General features: G+C 38.5%; 1 protein-coding gene across 2 annotated transcripts; it reads right to left on the reverse strand.

Annotated features, from left to right (window-relative positions):
- Positions 1–59: 59 nt before the first annotated feature.
- LOC112557407 lies at positions 60–17,110 on the reverse strand. 2 transcript variants are annotated; one of them, XM_025227228.1, is made up of 11 exons: positions 14,928–17,110; positions 11,257–11,376; positions 10,967–11,098; positions 10,347–10,579; positions 9,728–9,882; positions 9,224–9,372; positions 8,971–9,055; positions 8,430–8,586; positions 7,744–7,752; positions 4,134–4,389; positions 60–3,397 (listed from the first exon to the last, which is right to left on the reverse strand). In XM_025227228.1, exons 1-11 carry the CDS (start codon positions 14,998–15,000, stop codon positions 3,153–3,155), a joined length of 1,614 nt encoding a protein of 537 aa, XP_025083013.1. In that variant the 5' UTR covers positions 15,001–17,110; the 3' UTR covers positions 60–3,152. The 2 variants fall into 2 exon arrangements, with proteins under 2 accessions (XP_025083013.1, XP_025083014.1); XM_025227229.1 differs by lacking the exon at positions 7,744–7,752 and having other exon boundaries at positions 14,928–17,109.
- Positions 17,111–17,280: the final 170 nt, after the last annotated feature.

Here is a 17,280-nt window from a genome sequence, read left to right on the forward strand (position 1 = left end):
AGAAGACAGTTTGATTGCTATGACAGAAGCTTGAAATTAGACTGGGAAGTATATTATACTTTTTTTTTTCTTTTTTCTTTTTTTTTTTTTAAGTGAAACTGTTTGAAGATTTTGTTTGTAAAGAACACTGTGGCTTACAAAGAAAAATACACATCTTTGGAGTGCAATAATAAATCTGAATATCAGCACAAGTGTACCCATGCATATAAATGAAGTTTAATCAAGTAATGATATATGGCTGTATTGTAAAGTAATGTATAAATTTCATACTTTCTGCATTCTTTGGTTGCTATTTTATAAGGTTTTAAAGCATATTGTTAATAATATTGTGACTAACCCACAAGCAAACTGTCACAGGTAAACATTTGTTTACTTTATTGCACTTACGGGTGAACTTTACTTACACCAGCCCAGTCATGTTTTGTATATGCATTAGAAGTAATTTTGTTTTGCTGATTCTGCTGCCAAATGACATTTTGAGGACAAATAATTTTAAAGTTACTTTACAGATTTTCTTCCACCTACCATGTTGCAAAAACTTTGTCACCATATTTAATATTTCTATAGAGCTCATTAGTTGTGAAAAATTTCCAGCATTTTTCTTCAAATACCTTCTAAAACCATATGTCATCATCTTGCATGTGCAGTTTTAAGCAATTCCGTTTCAAGAAAAGTGTTTTTCTTGGTGATTTTTACTTGAACTGTTCCCATAAATCAATATAAGTAAAAAATATAACTTCAATTCTTAAAACATGAGTTTGTCTACAAAGGATATGTTTAACATGTCTATTGAAAATAATCTGAAAGAGATAGTAATGAAGAGAAATTTACTTGTGATTTCACACTTGTGCTAGCTGACATCTAAAATAGCTGAAAATTGAAAGAGTTGATCAAGTTTTACTTGACTGACCAGCTTATTAGTACAAGTACTCTGTAATAAACCCTTATCATATTTATTACACGTTGATATACAAATGGTACACTCAAATAAGGACAAAATAAAAAAAAAGAAATTAAGCCAGCAAGTTGATACTTAAGTTCAGCCTTAAACTTTACTACACACATGACATTGTTCAAGAGTTCCAGATGCAAAGACAAAAATGCAATACATGTACACCATCATCTGATGCTGTATTTTGCATTTATTATTATTTGGTGCTATATTCTGCATTTATTATTATGTGCACACAGGATATTCATAGCAATGCATTAACATGGATAGCATTTTCTTACAGCGAAAAGATATCTTCTACAACTTTAGTCTGATGCTAAAGGCCATCAGGTGTCTGTATCTTAGTATTATTTCAAGACTATTAATGACATCAGAGGTCAGAATATGACTCTCATTATTTGACTGGTTTAGAATGATGTAGACACTTGTCACAAATTCATGTTTTTACGTGTGTCTTGTAAATGATGAAAGAATGTTAAAAAAAAATTGCAAAATGTATTTAAGGTTAAATATGAAAGCTATTAGCGATTTTCATGTTAGTTTATGAAGATATGAAGCATATTTTCTCAAACAGAAGAAATGCTGTCATTCCGATCCAATTATCTTGAAACTACTTATAATGATCGTGAAATAGACCTCAAACATATGCCATCCAGTCTCAACTCTTTTTTTTTTCGGGGGTGGGGGTAAGAAATTGTAAATAATATATGCAACAGTTTTGAATGCTGTGTATGTGTGTGGGAGAGTATGTGTGTGTGCGTGATGCATTTGCATCGGCCTGGCATTTGCTGAATAATTTACATCAACTATTATCTTTTTTTTACTAATTTATTTGCTTTGATTGCATATAACTCCTAAGTAAGAACGTAAAGGTCCTCCCATGACATTTTTCAGGCCGTTGGGGAGTGAGGTTGGAGAACTTACTTCTCCGGGCCATCTTTACTTGAAGGCGGTACCAATCTCCAATTCCCCAACCCTCTTTGGAGTGAGGTACCCTTTCCCGCCAGCTGGGTCGGGTGGGGGAAGTGAGCTGTGAACTGGTGCGTCTCGGACGCCAGTACTTTAACCACTCGGCTATCCGCTCCCCACAACATACAATATAATCGCTAACGTCAAGCAGATGCTAATAAAACGTATAACAGATATGTGGGTAGTTATAAAATCATAGTTTCCCGTCCATAAAATGTCAAGGGCTTCATACGCTTGGTTAAAATTGTTGAGGCTGCAAAATGGAAAAACAATATACCTTCTAGTCATTTTTTTTTTTTCTTCTGAGGATTATGAAATACACATATATCAAAGAAAGATATAGTATATTAAGTAATATGTTAGACCTGTGTAAGTTGCTGTGGAATCCATACAATCAACTATTAATATAAGCACAAATAGTAGAAGCTTACTAGTTCTATCTTCTCACTCTTTCTCTGCGTCTCTCTTTTTCCTACCTCCACGTCTACTCTTGTTTCTCCTTTCGTACCAGATGAATGTTTTTAAAAATGAAAAAAAATGTCTTTGAAGGATGTGTTAGTGATATGTACATGTTGAATATTGGGCTTTTTGAATAAAACAATTTTTTTTAATTGTTGGGGTTTTTAGTCCCGAATAAAAAAAATATTGGAGGGCTCACCGATCAGTAGTAGAGGAGATACACAGCAACATTTCTTAATATTGTCGTGACATTTATCCCTGATGTAGATATTTTATGTGTATAAAAAGAATGTCTCTGAACTTTGATAAAAATGATAAATATATCCTTTCATGCCCAGTTACAAAATGAGACTTTCGACCCAAACTTACGCGTTTTCAGACTCCCAATGAATGCCAAATGGTTTGTGTTTACCTGAGGCAAATCTGACTAAAAGCTGTTGTACGATCTACGGTTCTACGCGATGAGAGACCTTGTGAAAGTATGCAACTAACATTAGTTCAACACATTATTATGAGTGTGTTGTACTAAAGGTAACAATTTTATCAATGTTAACATTCACGAAGAGTTGTTGAGAACTATATGTCTACGAAAGCTGCTATTTTTCTGGCAGCTTTCACTAAAATTCGATTAAACACTTGACTGCAAAACGTGTGGAGACTGCCTCAGAGATTTCATCATAAAGCACCAGAAGGACACCGCATGCGCCAAGTGTCCATGCAGACCCCTGACATGTGCGGGCAAGAGGGAGGAAAGACATTTTAATGCAGAGTTTCAATAGTAAGACCATGGTAACGATGACATGTGCATCTTTTTTATGCTGTTGAGCGCCACCTTGATGGCCTTCTTGTCCTTCCGCTTGCGGCGTGCCTTGAGCTTCTTCTGCTTCAGTGCGCATGACACAGTCGTTGCCGTGAGAGCAACGATGACGACTGCCATGCCGATCATGAGCGTCCAGAACTCGAAGGACAGCGTGCAGGCCTGAAAGGACGGGGCGCTGACTTCACGGATCACCACGCCTTTTAAAGAAAAAGGAGAAAGATGTTTTAATTTTTTTTTTCTTTTTGTTCATGAGCTACTTATTTTTTTACCGAAAATTGCGAAAGGTTAAGTTTAAAAAGAAAATTGAGAAGAGAAATGTAAAGATTCTCGATCACTCATCTTGATCTTTCAGACAATTCATCGTTCTTTCTTTTACCCATCTTTTACTGTACATTTCCTCTATCTCTTGCCACGAATCATGTATTCATTTGCTTAGCTATCAATCGCTCAATGTACACATTCATCATTCATCTGGTCATCAAGATGTTCAGTACACGCACTTATTTATCCTTCCGCCGCACCTCTTCGTTGCAATTAATAAGCTATGGACAAGAGGTAACTATCAGGAAGCTCCAGCAAGCTACCTACAGGACTAAACAAATTCTACCATCGAGGGAGCTTTTGATTAGAAGTAATGCTAACTTGAAAGGAGCTGTGGATCAAGTGTAGCTGTAACTTGGAAGAAACGGTGGAGCAGAATAACATTATCTTGCAATACACTATGGTCAACTTGGAAGAAGCTGTGGACCGGAAGTAATGCAGGGAAATGTGGATCATCAGTAACACTTAGGACTGTGGACATGAAGTAAAACGGAATTCTGTTGGCGCAGACATCGGAGATCGGTTCCCAATCTGGGTATGGTCGTATAGCTACCACCAGATACCTTTTTCTGCTTTAACTAAGGTAGACTTATAAACCAGTGGCGTGCGTACCGCTTTGCTCGTGCTTCTTCTTGTCTGTTATGACCACTGTCAGTCTGATCACTTCACTGGAGTTGAGATTCTTGACAGACTCGTCTTCCTTTTTCTCCGGCAGCACGATCCCTTTCTTACTCTCCGGCGCTGCACTGGCGACAGCCGCCCTCGTGTGTCGAAGACTTTTTCGTCGGCTACGTATCGCATCTACCGGATCCTCATCAGTCCTCTCTATCGATCGTCTTCGTCGTCTGTCGACGTGGCTACACTGACTCTGAACCGTAAAGACAAAAATAAGAACTAGGAATATATATATAACACAAGCACTGAATTTTCTGTCAACCGTATGAAGAGCAGAAAAATATTTTTCTACAGCTTATGTTTCAGTTAAAAATCACTTATTGATTCCCAAAATATCGGCATGAAGGAGTGAAGGGCAAACTGACACGTGATTACAATAACCATTCACGTATTTTTATAATTTGATTTCACTTCATCAGAATAACCGACATATTTACATTTCTGTTGACATGTCTATCTCTTAGGTTTTGTTTTCGACTAGGTTCATTACTTTCACCCCTTCGTTCGCCGCTCATTCAATCATTGACATAAATTTGCCGCAATTTTAACATAAGTGTTATCTTAATGTTTCAGACCCTTTTGTATTTTTAGACACCACAAGAAATGAATAAAACTATGCCATCACTGTTTTCTTATCTTTTCTTTTTTCTTTCCTTATTTTCTTTTATATATATATATTGGTTATGGCGGTTGTTTTGCTAAACGCGGACTAAGTAAAGTGTACCCAACCAAACTTATCACTGACATACAATGAATAAGTCGACGCACTGTCTTAGTAATTAGTAGAATCGAAACATTATCGTAAATTCCGATTGTCAGTGTGCCGTGGGCAATCTAGTTCAATGTGTTAAAAATTGAAAATGGTATTTTAAAATCAAATTTTAAGTTAGATAAGTTATGTATATATGTACATATATGAGAAAGATAAAGGGGACTACAAAAATTCCATTGCTACACAACACATGCACAACATGCATAGGTGACAGCACATGCACATGCATAAATTAGACAGACTGCAGCTTGTCCTAGGGCCCTCTAGTAGTGTACAAACGTTTACCTTGGGTGTCCAGAATCTCTGACAATCATTGGAGATGCGTGTCAAGCCAGTCATAACAAGCTGCATAAGCAATTAAACAGCTGTACATATGCACGGGACAGAACAAATGCACCACTGAAAAACAACTGAACATATTGGAAGACATGAAATATAAAATGTCATAATTAACCTAACCTTACAGACAATAGTTTTCTAAAGTCTTACACAAGCAGAATTTCTCATAATAACAAGAACAAAAGAAAACATGTTTTCAACTGCCAATGCCAGCTGTCAGTATTATCATAAAATGTAAATCTTGGATATTCAGTCCTTAATTCTTTCTTTGCTAACTAACATCTGGGATATGTAGGTCTAAATGAAAGAGAAGGAAAAAAAATTAACATGAACACAAATCACATTGCATGCTCATTATTCACGTAAAGTAATTTGAAATGCGTGTTTTCACTAAAAAGTAAAAAAAAAAAAAAATCGCCTCTGAATATATGTCTTGTGCTGTTCAAAAGGTTGCAACTATGTGGCAAACAAGCCAAGAGGACATAGGTCACGTTTTTCATCATGAATATTCATACATATGCAACACATCCATGAATCCACACATCACACAAGAACGCGCAGGCACGCCAACACACAGACACCAATTCCCTCCTTCCTCACACTCTCTTAACACACAAAGATACAACGAGTGTCATTATACTTTTGTCCAGTTTCGGTATTACATTACTTCCTTAGGAAAAGTTGTGGTTTTTAGTGGTTTATTATTAGCACTTAGCAGCTGTAGCTTTACCTGTTTCGCAAAGCAAAAAGCACAGAATGTTTTAATGCATTTTGATTGGCTCATTTTATTTAGCCATTTATTCTCACTGTAAAAAAAATTAATTTTAATTAAAATTTACCGTTTATTTATTCTTCTCGGCATTCTTTTTCCTTGCACGAATAATGTAATGAGACTTTTGCTGTTATCTCTTATTCATGATCTGTAATTTTCAAGTTCTATCTAATGAGATTGGAGACGTATTAGCGTCTGCCGTTTGCAATTCATTTCCGGATTTAAAACAATGAAGTCGGCTTGCGAAGTATGACATGCAAACTGAGACACATTTAGGACCTACGAGAATGATATCTTCCTGGAAACTGGATAAAAGTCTATTATCTGGATGTATACCAGTATCACGATCAAACGCCACCCAGTTAATTTAAATTAAAACAGTTCTGCTTCACAACACTGCATACACATGTATGTGGAGGATATACTGTTGGTCTCGGCCTGGAATAGTCTACACTAGCTTCTACACTACACAGTTCTAGCTGTAGCCCCCCTCCCACCATGGGTTTATCACTGCATATGTCGTGCAGCCAAACCCATATAGACTGCTCAAGCTGCCGCCAGCGGGAACTGCTGCAACCCCTGCTGCATGCACGCTGCTGTGGACAAGTGAGGCTAAGGAGACGCATTGCTGCATGCTGAGGTCAGACCTACAGGCCCGTCAGATGTAAACTAAATATTGTTTTCGTTTTAAGGCTTCTTTTTTTAAAATAATAAATTTCCTTTTCTAAATCTTTCTTAATTTTATTAGGCTCACTTTTACACTTCTGACATTATCAGTAATTTTTGTTTGTTTGTTTTTGTTTTCTCCCATGATCTTTTTTTCGTGTGTATAGCAGGTCGTTGGCGTGAAGTGGAGCTCCTCTTACTGTAAGTGCCTTATTCACACGCAAAGTACTGTCTAGTTTCTTTGTTATTTCAAGAGCCGCCCGTTCACTGTGAATACGCCGACTACGAATGTGCATGCTCTCATGAACTTTTGTAAATTAAAAAAAATCATGGGTTATAGCGCATTCAAGAGAGAACTTTGAATGCAAATGTTTTGGATGTGACTGAAAACCGAGAGTGGGGAGAGTTTAAACCTTAACCCCCTTTCCTCCCTGAATTTTATTACTAACAAAGTATTTCCAATTGTTACCAAATATTGCATAAGAATTATTGGGATGATCAATCTAAAAGAGCAGCTAATTCAACTTGCTAGCATGTGGGGGTGGGGGATGAGGATGAGGATATAAACAAAGAAAAACAATTATGAAATTTAGGAAATGAAATTACTATATTTTTATATATCTGTAATTACAAAATACAAACTATATAGATACCTCTTTGATGAGTCTTGTCCTCAAAGTTAAAAAAAATCATGGTAGTTTTTCTGATATAACATAATGCTAGTCACTTGCATTCATGAAATGATAACACAGCAATCAGATGAAACTGTAACCGTTGAAGTGTAAGAGGTTTTCTGTTTGACAATACCTAGTTTGTGTTACTGCAATGAAGTAGTATTTTTGTCATTAAAGCTTGACGTGGCCATCAGATTACAAGGACCATTTTCCATGCGTCTCCATACAGCCTCACTTTCCAGCTACTGGGGGGTTAACATATATAAAACTGAGATAATGGTCATTGGCTCACGAACACAAGCCATCTCGTCAGATGAGGCTCACCGGGGTATTCTGTAGAAGGAAAAACGTGTAAAACATTCTAACATGGTGTAGGATATAAAACATTAACAGCCAATTTTGTCAAATTTCCACAAAACTGCTTGAAACAAGGGATACTCAGAGGATACGCTATTCAAATTCCGATTAGTTTGTAGAAAATAATCTTCAACATATAAGCATGGCAAAAGAAAAAGCAAACAGTCGTGTAACTTTTTTAATTACGCTCGTGAAAGATAAAGCCCCTTGGCCCCTTAAGGTCCATAATCATTAGTGTCAAGGAATATGTAAATACATATAAGACGCCTAATAAAAGATATGGGGCTGACACACTTTTCAGAGAGTTACATTAGTGCAAAATATGTGTCAGTTGTACGAGGTGGGCGACATGTCTTGGCTCTAAAATTCTCTTTCTAATCTTTTAAAAAAGATCGACTAGAACTGCTCTAAGGTAAGTGAGAAAGACTTGTTAGAAAAATAGCCAGAAGTAATTAGCAGTGTTGAGATACAAAAGAAATGTTACTAGCTCCGTTATAAAGCAGTGTGTTATTAATTCTGATGCATCAGCATGACGGAACGTAAGAGACTCAGAAACATGTTCATAGCCCAACACAGTTTCAATATCCGTTCTACCACAAGAAAGACAGTTAATTAGTAGAAGAGATTAAACTCTTTCAATGTGAAATACTCACAATACTGCAGGATGGCGAGTCCCAGCTGCTACAACCTTTCACAACACACGTGATTCTCAGCTGGTTCGTTGCTTCAAACCGAAAAATTTTGAAGTAAAGCTGAAACTCTTTAGCATTGGGTTTCATTATCCACTGTCCAACTGGTTCCACTGGACACCTGTTGTTAAACAAACAAGAAAACGGCGTGTATTAGTCTTCTTGAATACCAAATAAAGAATAATGTAAGCATCTTGCCTAATCAAAAGTTTTTATCAAGTCTGCGACGACAATTTAAAAAGAAATCCTTTGCGAACTGCTCAGTAATAGTGGTATTAAATCATAAGCTGTGGTGAACACGGAAAAGAAGCGTATACCATCTCAAGAAATGCATGAAAAGATCATTGTTCATTGAAACATGGTTAGCTGACAAAGGTGCTGTGCGTCTTCACGTCTGCTCACTTGTTCGCTTGTACTCGTAGGTTATAGGTTATAGGCTATAGGTTATAGGTTATAGGCTACGCTCATCGATATCATTGAGGTGTACCATGTTTAACGTGCTTACCCTTGCTCGTGGAAAGTATAGGAAGTCTGGTTCGTTCCGTTCCCATCGTCAGCAGTACAGCTTTCAATGATGAGCGTAGAAAATGCTAGAATGAAAGAACGCGAGAATATGTGGTCTAACATGAACTATTGTCTATTTTGCTCAAGCATAATGTATTTTCACACCTGACTCCCAAATCTCGTCTCCTGGTACTTTTCTAAAAATTAAAATGAGGAAGAAGCAAAAATATTCGATCTGAATGTGGTCGACTTACGGCTGTGCTCTCTGATCTTTACTTTCAGGAAGACCAGAGCGCCGACTCCCAGCGTCTCGCCGTCTGTGATCTGAGCATCATCAGCAGACTTATGCAGCGAGAACACAAAATGGTTGCCCACACCTCGTACCTGGGGTTTGTCCAAGAACCTGTCGTTTTCAACGCACCGGTTTGTCATTAATACCTTCTATGATTGCACAGCGTTTAGCCACTAATCTAATTGATGATCACATTATTGTCATTGTCGTTTTAGGTACCATAAAAGTATTATCCACATTCAGAGAAAACTTATAGTTAGGTAAGTTCAAGAGGTCGTCTCCCAATTGCATTTAACCCACAACGTGTCCCTATCTTGTCTAGTAGCAAAAATATAGATAAACGAGTCATTGATATAATGGAGAGCATAGGTCTTATTATAGTTTAAAAAATAAGAATCAGAATGGGTTGTCCCAGAGAGTAGAAGCAAAATGTCTGTTTGTTGTAAGCGAAAGGGACGCAACTCACCCGTCTTCGAGAGGCGCCGTGAAGACACTCTTCATGACATTGACAGGGTTGTTCTTCTCCACGGCACAGATCATCGTCACGATCTCGTCCAGGTTGACATACACCCGGTCATAGTACTGCACCACCAGTTTGCGGGTGTACACATCAAATCCATGCTGTGACCATCGCAGGAAATATAACATATCGTCAATCATAATTTGCGCACATGAAACAACTACTGCTAATACACTACGGCTAATAGAATACTGCTAATACAGCTACCTCTAATACAACTACTACTAATAAAAGATAATGCTTTTTAATACTAAAAAAAAAAGAACAAGAAGAAAAAATCATACACTGCAGACAAAGTATTCGTGGAGCTTATGCAACGTTACCGACATTTTCAACTGAATTTTGTACACGAGTCATCTTTACAAAAATATAGTGTTTCTTGTTACATTCTTGGTGAGTTTCTTTTCATAAATTTCCAACATAAAAGATATTGATAAATTCAGCAGTGATTCCCCACGAATAAATTCATTATCATGAAATTTCATCGTAATCATCTACTCTGGAAATTCATCTTCTTTGTTTACAGCGTACTTTTTTTTTCTCAGTCTGACAGACTATAACACACCGTTGAAGAATAAGTAGCATCCCCACTACATGGATCTTTCTTATGAAGAGCCATGCCACCATAACCTTCCCAATCGACACCACCAAAATCAGCAATCCCAGCAGCCTTCAGTTCTGAAATTGGCTTGAAGTCACACGAGGAGCTCGTGAGTCTGTCAATGTAACGGATATGACCTTTGAACCCTATTGGGTTTAAGCCCATAAGCATCCGGTCGTAGAAGCACTCTAGTGTATCTGAAATAATCGACACGAGGGTGAGAAGAATTCAAGATGTCGTAATTCTAACTATGTGACTACGATGGACAAGTCATTAACACGAGTGAAATATTCCAACTTTGAGGATGCTCAGTCCGACAACTTTTTTGGGGGAGGGGCATGAATTTTTTTGGGAGGGGCATTAATTTTTTTTCAAAAAACATAGCTTTTAAGTCTTGTTATTGTATTTAGCTTGTCCACTGAATCTCTAAAATAATGTTTTAGAGACAACAAACAGAATAGATAACAGTTTCCTGGGTTCTAAATATCTTAAAGGTCTGAAATGAATGAACCTGCCGATCAGCCATTGCCTCACCAATACATCTTCCAGACAGTTCATTGTTGAATTAAGTTGCTGGCACTTACATCTGGGCTTTGTGCAGGCGGCACCATAGTAATCATGATCGCAGTGACAGCCAGTGATGGTGCCTTTTGTGTCCTGGATACATCGGCCTGACTTGCACGGGACATTGTCAGGACAACTTGAGGCCTGACGAGCTGCAGACAGATACAACAGGGACAGAGGGAAAGACGGACGGCTGCATTATCTGTGCGGTTAAACACAATAAAGGGCAGAGAGGTACAATGTTAAAAAGGCAACTGAAGGGCCTAAATTATGCTCTGCAGATTAAGATAAATAGGGTGACAGTGCTTACATGTTTCCAGGTCACACATGAAACCGGTGTATCCACGTAAGCACGTGCACTCGTTTTTGAAATCACACGTGCCGTGAGCGCATTTGGATCCTGGGCGGTTGCAGTTATAGGCAGCTTGCACTGAAAACAGTAGAAGGAAAAATTGCTGAGATATCTTGAACTCATTCTCTTTCACCACCACTACCACCTTCAATCAACGAAGACATCAGCAGAGTCTACGATAAGTGATCAGGATCAAATGATGTGTCATCGTTAGAACGAGATTTTTGTGAACGTTTGTGATGTTCATTAATTATGGGCTTTTTCTTGGTTTGTTTGGTTTGTTGCTTGAGTTTGTTTTGTTATGGTTTGTTTTTTTGGATTTTTTTCATTTTTCTTTTTCTTTTATTTATTTATTTTTGTTGTTGATTTTTTCTTTTTTTTTTTGTTTGGTCATTCGTTACTTCTTTTGTTTGTCAATTTTTTTGTTTGTGACTTCTCCCTCGTTCTTTCCCATTTGCTTGTGTTAGATGTACGCTTGCATGAATCTGTGAAAATGGTGGTGTGGGTGTGTGGTATCGCTGTTGGTATGACTTGCCTACGTGCGCAAGCGTGTCGTGGGTTAAGGAGGGAGAGGGTGTGAAGTCTTAAGTCCCTCCATTTAGCAAGCTTGTAGAGGGATGAATTTGGCAAGCTTGTAGAAAAACGAAGAAATAAACCTACATTCACAAAATAGTTTCCCTCTGCAGTGCGAATGTTGAAACACCTGTTTAGTCCAACTAACCAGACCACAGTTGTGTCATGCCTCACGATTTTCGCCTCCGACACAGAGGAGTGTTATGGCGAGGGGGACGTGCTGGAATTCGGTAACAGCACAGGAAACTTTATATCACACGGTAAAGAAGGTTAACGCCCGTCGTCAGCACCATCTTCAAAGTGGCACAGCAAGACAATAAATAGCCCTAAATTTATTCATGCATATTGTGTGTGTGTGTGGAGGGATGGGCGTCACAGAGAGAGAGGAAAGAAAAGTAAAACAATGATTTACTTACGAAAGACAGATTATGTAACCAGTTGTGAACAGATGTGTGAGCTTTGCTCACTCTCAGTCAAATGTTCTCTCAAAAGTGGTTCTGTCTGTGAGCAGTTTTATTTCTAATTATATTTTGTTATTTTTCAGAGAGGTTTCAAATAAGCTATTCATTATGTGTTTATAGAAATTGTGACACGTGCTAGGATATATGAAAATCAATGTCACTGAGCGAAGAGTCGGTTCAAGAAATAAAATCGGAAAGGTCTGGGTCAGATTTAGCGTAGTGAGATAAATTTTTGTATCACACCCTCGTCACAGCCAGACAGGTCAAGCTCAGTGTCATCACATAAGGTTAGAATAGAATATTGCTGCAATGCGATCAGAATCAAATGTCAGCAGTAACACTACAGTGAAGGTTATAACCAGAATTAACAGTTATGGACATAAGGAAAGTTGGGAACAGGTTATTAAAGTTCAAAAAACGTTTTCATAAACTGAGCCTTAATACCTTTGTAATGAGTTTCTAGATGTACGTATGTATGATGATTTATGGATATGTTCCTTCACACACGTGCAGAAACCTTAATTTCTGGAGAAAAAAAATCTTACTATTTCATAGGTTTGCGAAGGCACGAAAAAGCATCAGATTAAAAATTTTAATTTCAAAAATTCTATTTAAAGTTCATCATCTGCCAAAAATGATTTGAAAAGAACCTTGCTTTCTGACAAACTACGAAGTTAGTTTCGTGTAAGTTCTGGTGCAATCTCTGAGTGTGCTGCGCCTTTTAGTTTGGATTTGCATGTTCGGGTAATAAAACTGTCAGTTTTATTATACACGAGTCCCGTGTAGACCTCTCAAGACAATCCGACAAGACAACAGGGTTCACCACACCCAGTACTTTATTTGTAAATGAAATTGTTTTTTTTTAAGGCCAAAACACAAGGGAAAAATGGCTGCTGTCAAAAAAAAGTCAACGTCTCGTCTGTGAATAGACTGCGGTGAGAACATGTCTCGACGGGAGTAGAGTGTTTAACAAGTCTCGGGCTCAACAGTACAACACTTTTAAGACAAAGAATTTCCAGGTAAAAATCCACAGTCGAAGTTCAAGAGATAAATACAATTAAGCATGAATGCATGTGAAAGTGAGGAAGAATCATGAAAGTTTCTGACCGCTTTCTCACTCCCACTTCATCATCTATTTGGGATGTCGTGTAAAGTATGTCACCAGATGTCAAGAGGGAATGACTAATAATGGAGGGAACCACTGCACCATGCTGTCACGCCATAGTTATCTGTCAGTCTACATCCCGGACCTCGGATGGAGAGAAGTTTCTCATTTTACTTACTGGATCACGTTCTTACAACAATTGCATCTTTCTTCTTGAGGTCTTTCCTTCCGCTCCTGTACTTCATTCCTTTTAGGTTCTTTTCATATTTTTGCTTTACACTTGGTTGTGTCGGCACAAGTGGGTTTATTATAATACTCCTGTTATCAACTGTGGGAAACATTTAGGTGTGAAGTGACCCCCACAGCATTTGTCAATAGAGTACAATAGTTTCTATATGTGTGAAGATAGTGCCAGGAGGGTATAATTATGCTCTATGCTGAATGCATTACGAGTTCGAGTATCCTCAATGACATGTAAGTGGCCTTTGTAAATAGAGTTTGTACGGTGTTGGTGAATGTTGAGATAATTGACACCACTGGATACTACAGGCGAGACAGCGAGGAGTGATGGAGGCCGGTATAAGTCAATCAAGACATGCTTGTATCATTCCATTAAGACCTAATTCAGTTGTAAAACAACAAACAGAGCAGCCTTCTTCTTGGAGGACAACCGTCAGTTCGAAGTGGTGAGAGCTATCCTGAGATGTTCTACCCTATGACATATAGAGTACTGTAGGCTAAAAGCATTGGTGAAATCTAATTTGCACGGACTTGAAAATTAATTTATATAAGAACATAAAAATTCCGAAAAGTATATATATATAATATTTATATAATATATAAATTTGAAATATTGACTGCTTCCTACAATGTACAGCACTGACACTGAAACTGAAGTTTGATATTGTCGACCCTAAGGATTCATGAGGCTGTTTGTTACAGGTTTGACTATGACCTGTTTGATGTTTATGTATTATGTATGCCATGTGACATGTTAAGCAGATGACTTGACTGAGAATAGAACGATGTGAGTATTTGTCAAAGCATGCTTGTCCCAACTTCAATACATTGTCATTTTGGTCCTTTATTACTCTTTCAGATTATTGCAGCTCTTATCTAACTGTAGGCGGTGGGTGTGGTAAGAAAATAAGACTAATTGTCTGTGTTGACAAGAAAGAAGATTTGTGAATATGTCGTTATGCACTGGACACGGAAATGGCGGATATGTGTGCTATTTTTATCACACATTAGACTTTAAGAGAATGTAATTTACCATGAACTGACAACCAAATAGATGGTAAGCATTAAGTGTTTCCGTTTGTGCGTTTAATTACAAGCATACCTGTGTATGTGTGTTCGCAGATTTGTGTGTGTATGCGTGCCTTGGTGTGTGCGGACGTATAAACGTTTGTGAATACGTGCGTGCACTAAATGCACTAATTACATAATTACAAATTTCTTTGCAAAACGGTAACAACTCTACGACTTACCTGCGTTCAAAGAAATTCCCAGGATAAAAATTGCTGTCACCAATAAATCCCTGAAGTAGATTAAAGAAGACATGGTAGCTGTATACACAATTGCACCACAGTAGAACTGTTGACCCTCCTTATATAGTCACCTTCCTGCAGTTGACAATTATCCCCCCTTTTCCCGCCAACCTTCCTTCTACCTGTGGCTGTCCATCTTTCATCCACACGTGTTTCTTAACGCCTCTCAACTGAGGTTTTTTCATTCAATAAATCTCAATGTTTCCACATTCAGCCTGATAGTTTCCTCTTTCTACATATTACTTCCACTTAGTAACTTACTGCGCTGATAAGGTATCTCTTGTATGTCAGTAAGGTTTCTCTTGCTTTGAGTTTAGTACAAACACATTTCAATAAAACAACTTTCAACCTTTTAGTAACGCTTCAGTCCAGCTGAACTTTTTCAGTAATATTTTGCAGCTATTCACTTTTTTACCATTGTCGCCCATCTAATTTCTGTTGGGATGATATTAACAGAGAGTAATGTTCTCCAGTAGTTTATTTCCTGTTAATTTTCAAGGAGAAATCGTATTATCTGGTAAATATAATTATCTCTTCATAGAGTGTAGCACATTCTGCACTTTGTTTCCGTCCAGATGTTTCTTCATGCGCTGTCTTAATGATGTATCCATCCGAGTCCTTTAGCTTACACAATGCAACGTGTATTCTGATTTACTGGACATTCGCACAGAAGTCCAATTACACAAGACACAAGAATCCTCTCTGGAAATTTATCGCTTTTAGGATGAGGACTTTTTTTTCTCTAATTTGCTTCTTTTGTGTTCTCAGAATGGTCGCACAATCTCTGAAGTATCCAAGAGAAGGCCTGATGACTGAGGTGGCGACCACCTTCTCTGGGTGTCGTTGTGCAGTCGTCTGGTGTGAAGGAAGGTGCAAAGAGTTTAGACCGGCGCTAGGACAGTAGATATGTAGAACTGGCGCACGCGGAAGATGAAAAGGCTTCACGCCACGTTCCGCTCCGCGAGATGAGCGAAAGTCGACAAGGTCGCAATTACTCCACCCACCCCATCACCCACACACCCTACAGACAAATACAGATTAAAGCATGCACCCCATGATGCACGCACGTACAGACACACACGCGCGCGCGCGCTACCACTTTCACACACATTTGCATACACACCGGCGTGCACTCTTCCACACACACACATGACACGCACACCCCTCCGCCTTAATAATAACGGCTGAGACAATAGCGTAGACACATGTGGCGGACTGACTTGCTCTCCTTCGTGCAGGGTGGGGTGGGTGGTGAAGTGAGGTGTTAGAGACAACATCTTTCTCCTGGCCAGCCATTCTTATGCTCCATTTCATCTCGCCATTGCTGCTTTAGTTTTTCCCCAAGCCTTTAAGGGAGTCCGGTGCCCCATTTCCAACAGCTACCCGCTTCTCTCCACTCTCACTCCATCGGCATGTGGGTTAGTGTGCGTTTGAGTGTGTTGTTTTTGTTTGTTTGTTTGTTTGTTTGTTTTTTGTTTTTGTTTGTTTGTTTGTTTTCTTTTTTTTTGGGGGGGGGGTGGGTGGGTGGGAGTCAGATGATGCCAGAAATAAATAATCAAAAACAAATATTCACAAGCACATCTTTAATCTCCCCATAATGTACCTTTGAGCATTTGCACTTTGCTTCATTGTCATAATCTCCTTGCTTCTTTCCTTTGCCCTTGACTACCCATCCTTGTCAAGTTATCTCCCTTCCTCCTTCCTAACACGAACCATTGCATTTTGTTTCTTCCCGACTGAAACTTCATTTTGATTAGTTTGTCGCAAAAAGCTATTACGACTCTCCTACATTCATTACTCACTGTACCTAAATGTCAGAGCTAGAAACTTCCTTGTTTCCAATGGCGCGTAACGAGACAAAGGAGGGCGTAACAGTGTGAGTAATGTACACCATAGGGCGAGGATGTAGCGGAATTTTCAGTGACAGTGAAGAAGAGCTTGAAACCCCGAGTGCCACTTATTCAGAACATAATTTTCTCGGGCCTCTCCCGTGGATGAGAACAACAATGCCATTGTTAGAGCAGACTCAAAAGGACACAGACATGACGAGCAGTCTCTCAGGTCACTTGCCATAGCTCTAGGACATTCATCAACCCAGTGATAGGTAGGGGGCGCTAGATCCCCAGGTAATGTTTGCAGCCTGCGTAATACAGTCATGAACCGCACAACGGCTTTTGGGTCAAGGACGGACCGTGTATATGACGACCATATCATCAGAATATTAAGCAGGTCATTAATTCCTATCATTATTCACGTTGTAACCATAGTAAGGTCGCTATTTGACAATGATAAT

Source organism: Pomacea canaliculata, linkage group LG2 (assembly GCF_003073045.1).
Source record: "Pomacea canaliculata isolate SZHN2017 linkage group LG2, ASM307304v1, whole genome shotgun sequence".
In the NCBI taxonomy this organism is placed as follows: domain Eukaryota; kingdom Metazoa; phylum Mollusca; class Gastropoda; order Architaenioglossa; family Ampullariidae; genus Pomacea; species Pomacea canaliculata.